The 16,609-nt window shown below is 38.1% G+C and overlaps 1 protein-coding gene across 1 annotated transcript in view; it reads left to right on the top strand.

Annotated features, from left to right (window-relative positions):
• The window catches only part of TUB (tubby bipartite transcription factor), a gene marked incomplete at its 5' end in the record, with an annotated part of 61,482 nt that overhangs the window by 17,217 nt on the left and 27,656 nt on the right, over positions 1–16,609 (top strand). Inside the window, 2 exon segments of the mRNA XM_021403770.1 lie at positions 7,762–7,813; positions 9,293–9,455. Coding sequence (XP_021259445.1) covers positions 7,762–7,813; positions 9,293–9,455 — 215 coding nt within the window.

Below are 16,609 nucleotides of genomic sequence, written 5' to 3'. Positions count from 1 at the left end.
ATCTTATGCAGGTTTTCTCTTGATTGCAGTGGTTCTGTCTGCCCACAGCAGAATCACAGAGCTCTCTTTCGGGTGGCATCCTTTTCCAGTGCAGCGATGCTGGAGTCATGGTCCTTTGAGGTCTGGGCTGAGAGCTTTTGTGTAATTCTGTTCCACACCTTTGTTTCATCCGCACTTCCATGTCAGACACCATTCTGTCAGTCTGCCCCTCTGCTGCCATCTGTCGCACAGCAACAACACGTAATGGAATATTGGTGGGAAGGTTCAACCTCTACTACCATACCACCAACATCTGCCTCTTGACATTGTGGGCCAATATGATAAAATAGGAAGCACTACTTTCATTACTTTCCTTATAATTTTTCATCTAGAGCAGTCTACATTGCACGTAGTGTGTCTCCAAGTCATGTTTTTTCTTCCTTTTTTTTTCCCCCTTTCCTCCCAGTTTGCTCTCACTCAGACACTTCTCATTGATCTATTTTAAATACGATTTTAGTTTAGCTCACATAGTAAAGGCTATTCTATGTTTGCTCTCCATCATATTAAATTCACCGGTTTCTCTTGGGGCATGGATTTCTTTTTTTTTTTTTTTTCCTAACATTGCGTTCAGGGATTGTGCATGTTGAGGGAGGGGAAGAAGTAACCTGGCCATCCACTTTTCCTTGGATGTTCTTTTCATTACCTGCAATTTACAGCCGTGTACTATCCTAATATGTCTTCATAATTGCAGAGAATGAGTGTACAAATACTATTTCAGCTGATCTTTCCAGGACAATAGTGGCAACCGTGTAGTTTGTGTTATTTAAAACATACAATGTGCTTTAGGGAGTATTTATGCCTTTACTCTTGTTTGATCAGTTCCTGGCTTCTTAGCGTCCTCAGCGAAGGCTGTCAGCCTAGTCGTTTTAAATCCTAAGCTGTAGCTTCTTTTTCCCAGTAGCTGCAGCTTTGTTCTTGGAAGCTGAATAATACTTTTCTGATTGATCCCCAAACCAGATCTCATTAATACAAAGCAATATCTACAGCACTGTAGATCTCTTGCTGTTTCCTGCAGCGCTTAGATTCTGTTGGGCTGCTTTGGCCAGTGCTTGGTTATATAGATATCTATCCTGTAATATACTCTTCTTCCAACATGTATTTTCCTGACTGATTATTTTTTTTTTTTCCTGGATGAAATGTTTAGATTACTAATTTTCAGGCCATGTCCAGCTTGCTGTCCACCAAGAGCCTCAGACCCATTCAGACAGGCAGTCCCCAGCTTGTGTTGTCTCAAGGGGCTCTTCCTTCCCAGATCGAGGGCTTTGACACAGATGTTATCTCTTCTGTGTTCTACATTGATTCCCTGGAAAAAAAGCAGGATGATAAAAGTTTTTTGTTGTTCTTTTTAAATTCCCAAAACAGAACTGCTGGACAAATATAATTAAATGCCATAGATCTTAATATACAGTGAACATTTAGATAAACCTTATAGGACCAACAATTCAGAAAGGTCTCTTTCATTTAATGATTTTTAATTAGGAAATCAGTTTGCTAGCCAGGATTTGAAGACAAAATAAAATATTTGGTTCTGTACTTATTTGTGCAACTACAAATTCAGTTTCTGCTTTCAGCCATCTGCCCTGCAGGCATTTCTTTTGCTGCCATTTGAAACATTGGCACTCTGCATCTTTTTGTGTTTTGTGACTGATTCAGTGCTGCCAATGCTGTTGGGAGCAGAAGAGCAAGCCAAGTTTGAATGTCCTTGTGTTACTCAGTGAAGAAGGTGGTTAGACTTTTGCTTGTTTAGACAGCCCAAGAAAAAAGGGGCTTGTTTTACCATAGTGATAGTAGCTGCAGGTTCTATTCTAGATCAGATGATTGAGCAGCCGCTTTGGGGTCAGAAAATCTTTATGTTTCCAAGCTAGAGGAAGCCTCACAGAGTTTCAGGTTTGTTCGTTCATTGTTTTTTTCATATAAGTCTTTGATTAGGGTGTGTGTCTGTTATAATATTGTTCTTCAGCATGTATCTAGCTCTATTCCAGGTATTTAATGTGCAATGAGTGGCTTCTGGTAAACTCAACATATGGCATACATGGGAGAACAGATCTCATTTTATGTGGAGGTTTGCAGGTGTTGGGATTTTATAGATTGCTGGCTTTGCTGGTGGGGAATTCTTTGAGTGTCGGTGGTCTGAAGAACTTGTGTGCCTTTCCCTCTGGAGCATGACTTGAGTCTGCAGGTTCCTAGTGTTGGTGGGCATTTACAGGAGCATTTCATCAGTGCTGCTGGAAAGCTTGCTCCTAGAGGATTGGCAGCAGCATTATCCAGAGTAGTTGGATTTTACTGAACTACAGTGATTTTATGGAAGTATGGAGATTACAGAGAAGTGTAATTAGCTGAACATGACAGATGGTATTTTATAAGCCAAGCAGTGTCTCTTTGCATGCTTTCATTTCATGTCTGTAGAGACTATGTAATGTTCAAAAGGTACATTACACCCATTTGTGTACTTTTGAATCAGCTTTATTCTAAAAGATCCCACAACCTACTTCACTTGACACAGCAACATATTGGGTTTCTTCACAGCAATGCTGCATGAAAAAGGTCTAAGTGACTGTGACAATGAGTGTTGTATGGTGTATGGTGTATTCTTTTCCTATTTGATTTGGTGGCCCATTGTTTTTGAATCACAGCTGACATTATGGCAGAAGAAATTTAAAATGAGAATATGTTTACTAATGTTCCATTGCTTCTAGTTTAGTATTGTAAACAGGAGTAGTAATTTCGTATCCAAACTCTCAACTTTTTATAAACTCTCAATTGTTTGTTTCAGGAGTTCTCCCTAACTGTGTACTTATATCTTGCTTGGGGAAAGGGCCCTGATTTCACATGGAGTTTTGGAGTGCTGCTGTTAGTATGGTCATGAAAAAGCAGGAAAAGAAAATGCAAGGGTGACACTTTTAAACAGCGTATGGAAGTTTAGCAGTAGTATGTGTACAGGAACTTTTCTCATTACAATTAAGTGCTGAACTGCAAAGATGTGGTAGATATGATTTCGGACCTCTGTCCTGGTAAAATGTTATTGTCTTGGAAAATACTTCTCTGCATGTAAAGCAGCATCAGGAAGAAACAAAACGTTGCTTCCTTTGGCAGAAACAACATCTGCTTTACAGGGTCAGACTTTTTTCTAAAAAAATAATAAGCAAATAAATTAGTGAATCCATGCATCTTGAACATTTTAATTAAAACATTTCTTGTTTGTTCTTTCTCCTTGCAGTGGCTTACTGAAATGTGAGCAGTTTGCGCATTCAATGAGAGAAGTTGATTTGCTCTCTGTGAAATGTGTTTGAATTAAGGCTTTTCCGATTTTTACTTAAATTGAAATCAACCATTGTGAAGTTAAAGGAAAATATAGCAAGCAAATTGAGGAGCTTCACATAATGGTTTTTAGCTTACGACCTTAAAATTTGATTGTTTTGGCATTTCTTTCTAAAAGGTTTTTAAGGAATACAGATTATGAAGAGCTTGGGATACTAAGATACGTTCTTATATTTTTGTCTTTGTTATGGCATGCAGTGGTTTAGGAAGCCTGTTTATTTTTGTGTAAATTAAATTTAATGTTGTAACTGTCTCTATAAAATAGATTTTGGCTTAAAAAGCGGTATAAGAAGTAATGCTTTGACAAGAAGGTGATATTTCATTTATAGTTCCCTTTAGAAAATAGGATGGGGGATATTTGAATCAAATGCCATGTATAAAATTTGAAAATATTGCTATCTCTATTTTATTACTTGAGTCCTGTGAATCCTGGACCACACTGCCAGCATGAGCCTTTATAATATATAGCTGTAGTCTTGCAAACTTCTTAAGCCCGACATCCAGTAAGCTCTCAAGGGTAAGTTTTTGAGTTGAATATAGATGGATGAGTCTTCTCTGGATCGTTATCTACAAGGAAATATATACAAGCTATGATTTGTTAACTGAATTTGGACTAGACTGTATTACTGCAGGCCTGAAATACTGTTTACAATATAATACGCAGTGTAAAATTGCTCTTCCTTTTAAATGATGTCAAAGCCAAGTTGCCAGGTGGATACATGATGCTTGGTCAAATAGAAGGGAAAATGCAACTTGCTGGATCTCCAGGATGCTTCAGCACACACAGCAGATTGCTCATATGTATTCATTCTCTTCAGTAATTTAATTTTAATGAATTATAAAGCGTATTTCTCTATTGAGACTGACTGAGTTTGATGCTACTGCTGGGGTTTTCTGTCATCTCATCGAGCACATAGGCAGAACTGTTCTAACAGCCTCACTCTACGATATTATTTCCTGTAGTGATGCTGCCATGTTGCAGCTATAGTTTTCCCACTGTACTGAGAATTCAGTCTCATCTCAGTTATTCTGACAATGGAGCAACGGAATTTTTGCTGCTTCTGAATCTGTGTAGCATGGTCTGGGTCCCCTCCATGCACACAGCTCGTGCCACGGAAGTACTGTTGCTCTTCTCCCCTTCTTCCAGGAGGAAAAGCAATTGGTTTCTGTTCTTTTCAGAGATCAGGAAGGGCAAAGGCTCTGCTGCTGCTCCTAGACTTTGGTGTATTCCAAAGAAACAAAAGGGGAATTTGCTGCATTTCAGCTCCTGCAGCCTGGAACACCTGCCCAGAGTGCACGGACTGCCAGATGCAGGGACAGGCTCATCTGCTAGATCCTGCTGCAAGGCTTCACGGAAGTCTGAGGAGTCTCTTCAGTGGTGATAACACACTTGCATCTCAGAGTCTGCTGCAGTTGTTTTTAAGGCAGCAAAAGTGAGGGCCTGATGGCACTGCTCCAGAAACAGATTTTTTGTTTTTGTTTTTGTTTTTTCCCAAAGCCTACTGTTCCTTTATGGTAAATCTTGGAAGTCATCCAGTCTGAGGAGAGTTCTTCTATTGAAATTCAGCAAATGTGAATTACTGGCTGTTAATCAGCAGTTCCAAGGTCCCGTAGAAAATAATAACAAAGAGTACAATTTCAGACTGAAGTGTTTTGCTAGTATAACTGAAGAATATACAGGCTACATTGGATCGTTTTCTTCTCTGGGCTTGCAAAAGGATTATTTAGGCAACAAGAAAGGACAAAATTGCAGCTTTTCAGTGATGATGGCATTGGTAACTTAAAACGGAATCGGTGGTAATTGGATTACTTTTTAGGCCCTGTCTACACTGCAATGGATTCAGAAGAGTGGTGTGGCTGTCTGATGGCAGTAAGGCATTCTAATACAATTCCACCCATCTGAAAGGTGAGAGAATTGATGAACTGTATTCTACTGAACATTGGTATCTGTGAAGAAAGCTGGAGTTCAGTTTTAGCGGTTGAGCATTGCAGCTTAAATAATGCAGCAAGACCAAGGCTTGTAGTAAAATGCACATTTACAAAAAGATTGTGGGAAACAAACCAGAACTTTATAAAATACCAAGTCACAGAAAGAAGGACTTGGAAGCTGGAGAAGACATTCGCAGCTTGGTCTCAAGGCATGATGCTCTTGGTGTCAGCTTTGACTATACTTATTCTCAAAGACTTACCAATGTCTTACAGTAAAAAGGCAATATGGAAAGGTGTTTTCATGTTGGTATGCACAGCTTTTAGATGGAGGTTCATTTTTTTTGGCAGTCCTTCAGCATGTCTGATACAGTTGCTTTGCATTTTTGGAATGCTGAATCCACGCAAATCACACAGTTCCTCTGCGTGATGTTTGCTGTGGTACTACTTAAACAGCTGTGCTTACCATGGTAAGGTTTGAGAGTAAGGAGAACTGTGGAGCTGTGCTTGTTTAGCTGAACCTGAGGTTAGCTTGTTGTGGCATCCCAGGGGAGGTTTAAAGCAAGTGTGAGGAGATTTGCCTACTCCCTTGTTCTACACAGTGTGGTACGTCAGGATATGGTATGGTGGGAAAGAAAGGAAGCTATAGACATCCTGAGTGCCCAGACACCTTGTCTGTGATAGAGAATTTGGAATTAGAGCCAATCCAGCATAGTACTGAAACCATTATATGCACGTAAAGATGATTACTGAACTGATGCTTTATGGAATGTCTGAGAAGTGTATAAATAGCTCATTTAACATATCTGAGGGTGTCAGCACAGTCTGCTTTATAAAGCAGAATATGAAAGAAGAGATTGGAGTTTTCTCCTTAGCTCTGCAAATGACTGGTGAAGTGGAGCAATATTGGCTCTTGAACTCTCTAAGTATTACAGCTGCACATGCATTGCTGCCTCTGCAGTTCTTAGGATCCGTGCTATCATCATTATGTGTTTTTGTCTTTTTCTCTAGCATTATCTTAAATGAGAAGGATTTCTTCAGTCCATTAAGCCTGAAAGTTTATTCTTGGTATCTCTTACTCAATTGTTAGTCTGAAGGTATCTCATCGGGTGTTAGTGCAGCTAATATGTATTGCGGTTGTACTAGAACACTCCTGAATAAGCAGATATTATATACCGTGGAGGAATACGTGTCTTCTTGTAACTTGTTTCTGCAATTTATCTGATTAAAGAGTGCTTGGTATAAAGCAGAAAAATGTTGTGCGTTTTAATTATTTTTTGGACTATGAATAATGCATTACTTCTACAAGAGACTGCATTATTTCTTTCCTCAGGTTCTCGTACAACATAGTTTCAGTTCTTGGAATGCCAGTCTTTGTAAGAAATAACAATTGTATAAACTTTAAAGGCTGATACTGCCAATAATACTTAGTTGTAGGTCTTGGTGAAGCTGGTGTTGGTAAGCTGACCATCTGTATGTCTTTTTCAGCTGTTCTAGCTCTACTACCAGGTTGATTTTTCTCCTGAAGAGTTTGTATTAATACACAGGAAGTCCTCTTTGTTATTTCCATCGCAGTATAATTTGGCTTTATGTATGTCAGAATCCAGGTTCATTTGTTCCGGATTCTTTCTTTTTTAATGTGCTGTAGGAGGAAACGAATTCTGCTTGTAAGAGGCTATTTCTGTAACACTATATTCCTTGTAGGTGATATATTACAATTTAAAAGATTTAATTATCTGCGTTCAAAGTTTAACCATAATGTTCTTACAATGGGGACCTTTTATTCTTTAGAAAAGGAGTGTAGTCAGTCGTTTGATAAAATACTTCATAAAAATAATTTTCTGATTTCAGTACCATTCGTTTTAGCGTCTAATTAATGAAAACAATTGTAAGTGCTGGAGCTAATCTCCCAGCTACTAACAGTTAGCAGGAAGAAATACATCAGTGGCACCATACTGTTTGTCTTGCCAGTCTCTGAAAGTTGAACTGCAAGTCAATAAGTGTGACTTTTCAAGTATTCAGAAATAAATTCTGTTTTTCAGTGTGCGAAGATTGGATGGTTAATTTTTCTAAGATGCATTTAAATACTGCTGATTTGCTAACTAACACTCATTACTTTTTATATGCTTTATATGCAAATTTTCAGTCAAATCCCATTGCTGCATACATTGACATTTTCATTAGAAGATGGTGGAGAAGAAAACAAGTTGTAGACTGTAGATTTTGCATTTCTTTGTGATCTGGCTGAATATAAACTTTGTATTGAAGTTTATGTGAACTAGAGTTTTCCAGTTTTTCACAGACTGCATTTAAATTCTCTTGAGCCGACTTCTGCAAGTTGAGGCAGGCAAACTTTCATGGAGCACAGTTAGAAGTTTTACATAAATAACTTTTGTGGGAGTTGGCTTCAGTGATTGCCGTTTGGTATTTATTTTGAGTGATAAATCTGTTCTAATTATGTACTTGTTGTCTTTACAGTGTTCTGGATGATGAGGGGAGCAACCTGCGTCAGCAGAAGCTTGACAGACAGGTAAGATTTGGAAGAGTATCTTATTGCTCTCTGAAGTCTAGATGTTGGAGTAGTGAAATCTGCAACACGCATACCTGGTAATTGATAGATATATCGTGCAAGAAAATTGCATCTCTGATTAGGGAATGCAAATGAGAATTCTGTGGAGGTTGCAGCTTATGTCGAAGTCTAACTTCTACTGATATTTTTCTTTTGACTGCAGTTTAAGTGATTAACATCTCTACTGCCCTGGACTTATTTTAAGTTCACTTACAATGTGTTTATTATCCATCCGATAGACTGAAAAGGACAAGAGGTTCTGGCAGATGCGTTGGCCAGCAGAGATTTACCACAGAGTTTTTACCTCTTTTCCTTTTCATTCCACGTGTTTAACCTCGTGGCTACAAACTAGTGGCATTGTGTTCTATGTTGCCTGTTTTGCTACTGTTATCCTGCATGATTCATACAAGAAAATGATTCAGAATCTCTCCCATGAAATCTCAGAGAATTTTGCCATTAAATTTGAACGGGGTTTGAGGTTTCCATTTCACCTTTTATTTTTGTGTGGTGCCTCTTCCGTAAACCTTTGTGTTTGTAATTAAACCTCGTGAGTTTAATTTCATGTTGTTATATCCATTTCTTCTCCCATCATTTTATCAGTTTGCATGTCTACTAGCATCTCACTTTCAAGTAAGAACAGTTTCTGCTTATTGTTATGCTGACCGTTCTGAAGTCATCTGGGAATGTTACAGATGCCTTAGGGAGCTGTAAGCCTCCAGTCTCCATTCTTGTTCTTCATTTCTAGCATGTCTCCCTTCTAAAAGCAAACCATCGCTATATACGAGCACAGAAGCGGTAAGGAAATGGATAAGTAAAATTAACAGTTCTGTTCTCTGGGACTGTGGAAGATATCTCAAACAGAGGTATCAGTGGTGCCACTGGATACTGCACAAAGAAGCTGGGAGAAGAAATTTGTGTGACTACTCGGATAATTCCTTGTATTCCATCAGTATTGCTTTCGTTTTCTGCAGGTGTAGCTGAGAAATTCAAATGTTTAATTAAAGTTTGTCTTGCATAGTTAGATTAAGCTCACATCCGGCATTATCATTTGATTCTAGTTTGCGGATAATCTGCTCTTGATTCATGGAAACTTAAATTGGCATCTCTGTGTCTCATGCCCTTGCTTACCCTCCCATTGCTTCACAGCTTCTCTCACTGTTGTTTTTCCAAAGGTTATTTCCAGGCAAGCTCTGACAGCTGATAGAGCGCGCAGAAAGAGCTATTTTAATTATTTACTGTTTTCAGAAGAAGGTGTTTTAGCAGTGGGTTGGTGGGGTTTTTTTTTGCAAAAGATTTCCTATTACCCAGTATAACCCAAGATCCTACTTGCCAATTCCCACCACTAGAAAATTTAGAAGGCGTAAAGATGATCTGTTGTTTTTCATCGTAGATTGCATTGTTTGGAGTCCAGTAACATGATTTTCTTTGTATTTTCCTCAGCGAGCATTGCTAGAACAGAAGCAGAAAAAAAAGCGCCAGGAGCCATTAATGGTTCAGTCCAATGTGGACAGTCGCACAAGAACACGTAGAACGAAACATTCGGAAGAGCAAGCACCATTGGTTGAATCATATCTTAACAGCAACAGCAGCACCATATACCATGGTATATGAATATGACCTATTGCATGCGTATTTACTGCAAGTTGTAGTATGATGCTGTCAATGTTAAGTTTATGCTAAGAGAAGAAAGGTGGTATTTTCTAGTGAATAACTGATAACCTTCATTCGTGTTTGGGAATAAAAACCATCTGACCATGAAAGACTAGGGAACAGAGGAAGGTAACTTGCTAGCATTTCAGTGCTGTGGGCAATATTTAAGTGTCATCAGCCTTTGCTCCTACTGAAGTAAAGCTCATACTGTACTACTCTATGTATCTCTTGTCAGTGTTAATGTTAAATTTGGAACCTCTTAACTAATTTCATATAAGTTTGTATATCACTACCTCAAGGATATTACATTTCTGCAAGTTTCATTAAAATAGGTGAGTAGGTAGAGAAAAACATCCAAAGGTTGTAAACTGTGGTCTACAGTTTCTTATTAAAGATTACAAATTCCAGAAGGGACAGAGACACTTCAGGTGCCACATGGGGAAAAAATTATAAAGCCATTTCTCTATTGCTCAGAGAATTTTGTCATCAGCAATAAATCCTAAGGAAACCAGTCAATATTTAGTTCTGTATTCAGGTGGCCCATGCTAGTTGGCCCCTGATGATGATTGGATGAATACTTTTCCCTAGAATTTCCTAGAGAAAAGCTTGGGTAGTATGTGTTCAAAACTGTGTCTCTTACAGATCTTGTTCCAGGCTGATAGCACACCCAAGAGGTATAAAGAACTGTGACCTTCAGTCTTTCTTGTTTTGCATACCCTTAAGTTGTGTTTGATTCAACTCAGTAGCAAAAGGCTTCCTTCTGTTTGTGTTGATGGGTGTGTGGGGCATGAGCTGAAATAGAAGGGAGTGCAATGGCTGTTTTCAGGTTGAGAATTCTATTCAGTGCCAGAGTAGTTAGGGTTCGTTGTCTGAAAAGCCGAAGCCTAAGATGTCTTTGTGAATCTACACCTGAAAAAAAAAAAAAGGCCAAAACAATATCTTCGTTTTAAAACAAACAAAAGCATAATCTGTCAGTCATTTCAGATTTCTCTCAAAGAGCACACTGCACATGCTCTACTTTTTGTCTGTTCTGTAATGTCATTGTCAGCTAGTGGTCACACCTTTTAGCATGATTGTGGCAGACATTTACTGGACTAACAGATCATATTGTGAGAAATGTAGATTTACACATGCTGGGCACTTTTTTAGTTTTGGGTTTTTTTATTTTTTTAATCATATTTCCTCTCCTTGCTCATAATAGCCTATCAAAGCTACAGAAATTTTATTTAGTAAGTAGTATTGTGTGATACAGAAGTGCCATTATGTACTAAACTGTCAGTAGAATCAAGTTTGAATTTCCATAGCTCGGAAAAACAGGCACTATAATCCTACAAAAGGTAGCATATTTCTTATCTATATTAATTGAAGTAAATTTTGCAACGGTTTGCACCATAGTGGACTTTCTGACTTAAGTGAGATTAACTGTGCTCTTCAGGTAAAATGTGACCCTGTTATGTTACACTGCACCATTTACCGGAATATTTACTAATCTCTTCTCCTTAAATCTCCCAATTTTTCTCTCAGACGCTTTCAGTATTTTACCAGGTTTCAGAGAAGCAAAAGGCTACGGTTATGTTACTCATATTCATCTTAAGAGCTTGTCAGTCTTTCGGGGTCAGCTGTCCTTGTAATAAACTGTGCCATTAGCAAAGGCCAACTTAGGAGAATTTAGTTACTTAGTAAAGTGTTTTATCGCCTTATAAAATCCTTTGTTAGGAACATTACTCTTGAAAATATTGCAAGAACTCCCAAGGCATCCTTTTTTGGTGTGGTCTTCTCTGGGAATGTGCTTAGTGTTTGTATGATACATAGTTAGGTTCTGATGACCAGTTTTAACTACAGTATTCAGCTTCAGGGTTGGTGCTTTTTTTTTTCCCCTTCAATGAATGCATTTGTATGTGGGAGTGTTGGATGCATGAGACAGCTGGGCTGTTTCTAAAGAACTATTCTGCTCTTTTCCGTTCATTTGTTTCTGTTATAGGCATGCAGATTTTAAGTTAAGAATGACTCTTTGATGGGAGCTGAAGGTCTGCTGAATGAAGTACATTGCTCGGATGAACACGTTTGTTAAGTCAATTCCTGTACAGCAAATGCTACAAAAAGAACACTTTACACCTACCATCCTCCTCTACTCTTTTTTCCTTGTATTAATTCTATGTAGCACAAAAGCACTTGTTGATTTCGAAAAATAATTGGATGCCTCCTTGGAGATATCTGTATGGTACTTTTCTCAAAGTAGGTCAGAGATAGCATCTCAGAATTGCTGAGATGTTAGGCTTTCTGCACTGAGAAATTCTCTTTCAAACACTGCCGTAGCTTATTCTGTTGCAGTTATCTTCGCTGCAGTGGTTCTCTGACGGACAACTCTATTCTGGAATAAAAACTGATTTCAATCCAGAATAATTATCAGAGGCTACAGTAAAAAAGTCAAGATCATTTTTGTTCTGAAAGAGAACATTGGCCTGGGGAGCTCTTTGTAGGTAGATAGCATGGAACAACATATTTTACTATTTAAGCTGATCACGAGTTCTTTCCGTATAGGCAGCCTTTACCATTAGGTAAGAATTTTCAGATCCTGCAGTGTATAAATAACTTACACGTTGAAGTATATCCCTCTAAAACCTTTTGGTTACTGGCGTACTGGCTTATTAACTAATAACAGCAAAATTATTTGAGTTATCTGCAAGAACTGACATGAACTTGATTGAACAGGCCAACCTGAGATCAAATGATTCCCTGACACTCCAGTCCATGAGTGGAGCTAGTCCAGTTAGTTAAGCTGGGGTATAAGCTAGTTTGCCACATTTCCCACTGCTTGCCAGACAGCATCTGTAGATCAAGTAGGACCAGAAATCGTTTTCATTATTTGGAACAGGTTAGAGATATATTTAGGTTATAGGTTATAGAGATATATTTAATGGAAACAGAACCTCTTGTTTTATAGTCTTTGCCCCTAGGAATTTAGGCACACTACTTTAATGGCAGCATTTCTAGATTAAGTCCAGGACAAAACTGACTATGAGCAGGAAGTATGCATGTAAAATGAGCACAGCAGCCTTTTCCTTAGCACTGAAATGAATGTACTGATATCATTTTGGGACCACACTTGTAGGTTAGATCCTAAATTATCTGCCTGCCATTTCAAGCAGTAAGTATCCTTCCATTAATTTCCATGATGTTTGGCTCCAGTTTATTACAAACAAAGCCTGTCTTCCTTGTAGTACCAAATACAACTTCTTCATTATTTCATCATTAAAAATAGCTGAATAAGAACACATTGTGTTGAAATTAAGTGTAGACTGTACGTAGAAGACAATGATCATTTCTTCAGTGGGATAAACTTAATCCTGCATTGCTTTCTCTTTCTCCTGACCTTATTTTCAGTTCGGTGTCCTTCAGAAAGCATATTGCTACCTGCTTGTTTGACGTTTTCATTAAATGTTGCTTGCCCTTCTGTAACGCCTCACAGTCGCATCTACTTGTTTGTTTTCATGTATCTCTACACTTCTTATTTTGAAGTGTTTGTTCAAAACTTGAACAAACATTTCAGCCTGATGTGGCACTGCAAAATTATGCTATGACTGGAGCTCTTCTCAGTCTGGATTGCAAATACATATACAAACCAAATAACATGCAGAGATACACTACTTACTGCAACGATTTAATTACACTATTTAATCACATTTAATGCAAATGATGAAAGCCCATTTTTGCAGGGAAGAGTAATTTTACTCCTATGAAAATGGTGAATTTCCACCAGGGAGAGATTTTTCTTTTCACAGCAGTGAGGAAGGCAGAGATTTGAATGCATGCCAGATATGCTTTCATTAATATTACCATATTTTGTTGCAGCTGTGGCTTTTTTTTTAAAGACTTGGAATTAAAATTGTTTTCCATTAGAAACTCTCTGAACAATTTTCATGTCAACTTCCAATTTAGAGATTTTGATTAACCATGTGCTGAAAAGCAAAATTGCTTCTTTATTTTCCTTTTTTTGACATTCTCCAGCACATCTAGATAAGATGGTTCTGTGGCGCGTTGAACAGCAGATGTCAGGTAAAAGGCACGGCTTTGGACTGATAAGTTTGACGTGTCATTCTGGCCTTCCATCATACAGGTTGAGACAGTTTTCTGATGAGTACCAAGCTGTGGACTTATAAGTGAACATCAGTTAACCATTTAAAACAAAACAAAAAAACCCCACATATTTGAGCATTCTTCAAGACTGTGTTTTGCATCATTGTTTTTCACTGACCTTGAAATGAGGTGTTAGTTTATTTTTTTGAAGTCAGCCAGGAATGTTCTATGGACAAGGCTATTAATATCGAGAGATCAGGCAGCACTCCAAGTGTCATGTGGGCAAAACACCTAACTTCCAATAAGCATATATTCTGAAATCTCCCTTTCAGCCACAGTCTCTTTACCCTTCATCCTTTAAAGCATCTTCTTGATTTATCATCAGTCATTACCATTCTAGTACATTCCCAAAATAGACGAACTAACCCTGTAGCTGCAGAGAACAGCAGGTAGCAAGTGGTTTAGAGGTCTTTTTGTGTTTCTTGGTACTAGAAGTTTTGAGGAGGTTTCGAGGCAGCTGAGAGAAAATTCTTGAAAAGCGCCTTTCTCTTTCTACTTAAAATATATTTCCTTGTTGCAGTTCAGTGTTGGGAAACAGCAGCAGCCAGCAGCTCCCAAAGGAGCAGGGAGTCTGCTTGTGAAAGTGAGCCCAGCACCAGCAGTGCCCTCACAAATGGGAACCCACAGGCTCCGAACGCAGTGAGCAGAGCTGACTGCTGCCAACAGCATCCTCTGCAGTCCCAGATGCAGCTGGGAATGAACCGGGGTCCTTCAAGTACCAGCAAGTCCTCATGTACCCTTGTTTTTCTCAGCCCATTCACACTGAGCTTCACTTATAAGGCCCTGGGCAACCTGATCTAGCTGTGGTGTCCCTATTCATTGCGGGGGAGTTGGACTAGATGGCCCTCAGAGGTCCCTTTCAACTCTAAGGATTCTATGATTCTATGATCTTCACCTTTGTAAAATCAGCCTGATAATGCGTCAGTATTAGGGGCAGAAACTGCACAGAGCCACAAGTGAGTTTACAGGCAGCACAATTTTTTGGGAGACTGGAATCTGTCAGTAAGTTGCTAGTTGCAGGGACAATGCCTTTGATTATAAGCATCCTGATGTAAACATCAAATATTTGTAAGTGATTAAATATTACCTAACATGCCAGCATCTTTGTCCTAAGTATTTAACATCATCAGTATGTTCTTTTTTGTTGGCCTTCTATACAAAACTGGTAATTTGAAAATATTTCATTCTACAATACAACGGTTTTGCCTTTCTTCTGGATATTTCTTATAGGACCTGTTGTCTGTTAGATGATTGTAAGAATGCTAGGTGAGTTCATAATCTAAGTTGACCAAAAAAATCATGAATTATAGCCAAAATAAGTAACAATATTCGCTAAGATTAATATGTGACGAAGCAAAGCAGCGAGCTTTTTTTGTTGTGAAACACAAGAATGATTCAGACAACACTAGGACAAGAACAACTAATTTGCCCCAATTTGTTAAGAGACACCCTTGATTGAACTGTAGTTTAGCTTTCTTTGCATGATAATCATTCTGGATTTCGCTTTTACTGTGAGAGAACAAATCAATACTGTGATAATAGAGTGAATAGCTTTATAGAGTTGAGCCGATGGTTTGCATCACATAATTTATCCATCTTTCTACATGAGGTGTTCTCTCCACTACTGTGAGATTTTTTTAGTCTATCCATTTCTTTGTGTTGCATGTGTTTTTTTTTTTTTTACTTTCTTCATTCTTCACATAATATACTGATCAAAAATATTTTTTCTCCTATCACATGGCATTTTTATGTGAGAGGGGTTGGTAAGTTATGTTAGAGTTTTTCTTTCTTCCTTTAAGAATGTGAGAGTTCGCAAGTATTGAAAACAAGAAAAATAGGCATGCAAATGAATAAAGAAATCATTTTCATTGCAACATACTTTGAAACGAATTTCCTGCATGAACTTATGTTCATGAAGGCTAGACAGAAAAACATGCTTTTCACTGTCATTCACTTGCGTATCTGTAGGTAGCTGTCTTTCAATGTTTTTTTTCAATTCTCTATTGGCTGCATCACAGATTATTCAGGAACTTTGAAATTGCATCCTTTCCTTTGGTTATCAGTTGTAGCCCTGCCCTTGTCACTTGCAGTGTTGTCCAGCACAGAACTGGTTCATGAAATGCTTCTTCCCGCACTTCAGGCGGTTGGATCACTGACAATGCAAAGCAAAGCCAGCTTATGACCCTTTTCTGCTTTGATGTCAAGACCGTGTGCTGTGTTAACAGTCCACTTGTTTGTTGTTCACCTTTCCCTCTTAGCTCAGGTTTTGAACTGATAAAGTAGCTTCTGCTGTTTTCTGTCTCCCAAAAAGCATGTTCTGTAATACTGTACTGGGGTTAGTGATGAGCAGTCAATTTAACAAAAAGATGAGTAACAGTAGGATTAAAATCATATCATTGTATTACTTGAAATCTTTGCCATTTATCCCAAAACAGTTTCTTACCATTTATGAGTCCAAAAGAGAATGAAACATCAGGTGTGATGGTTCAGCATCATTTGCTGTTTGGAATTTTGTCTCAATAGACATCCTGCTCGCATTTCTGTCTCGTCTAAATGCAAATTCTAGCACAAGCAAATCTAATTGAAAAGGAAAAAAATGTCTTTTTTAAGTTTTTTTAATGAAGATTTTAATGATTTAGAGCTGGAAATATGAGGTATTGGACTATATTTTTAAATGTAGTCACCTGATGATTAAGATAACTGTCAGTTGGGATTTTTAAAGTTAACTGATTTATTTTTTTTTAATTGACATGAGTACATTTGCGAGTGACACTCATTGAAACTTCATCCCTCTAGCTGCATGTAAGATTCTTTATTTGTCCTTTGCTACTACTGTCATTATGTTTAACTTTTTAATATCCAACTGAGGACATAATCATATCATCATTATGCAGGGAGGCCAGAGAAGACATTAGCAAATGGGGGAGCCTTAGCCAAGGACTGCTGTTTTCTAGGTAATCGATAGCAAAT

This window comes from Numida meleagris, chromosome 6 (assembly GCF_002078875.1).
Source record: "Numida meleagris isolate 19003 breed g44 Domestic line chromosome 6, NumMel1.0, whole genome shotgun sequence".
Taxonomy (NCBI): domain Eukaryota; kingdom Metazoa; phylum Chordata; class Aves; order Galliformes; family Numididae; genus Numida; species Numida meleagris.
This window is presented reverse-complemented; position numbering and strand designations above follow the sequence as displayed.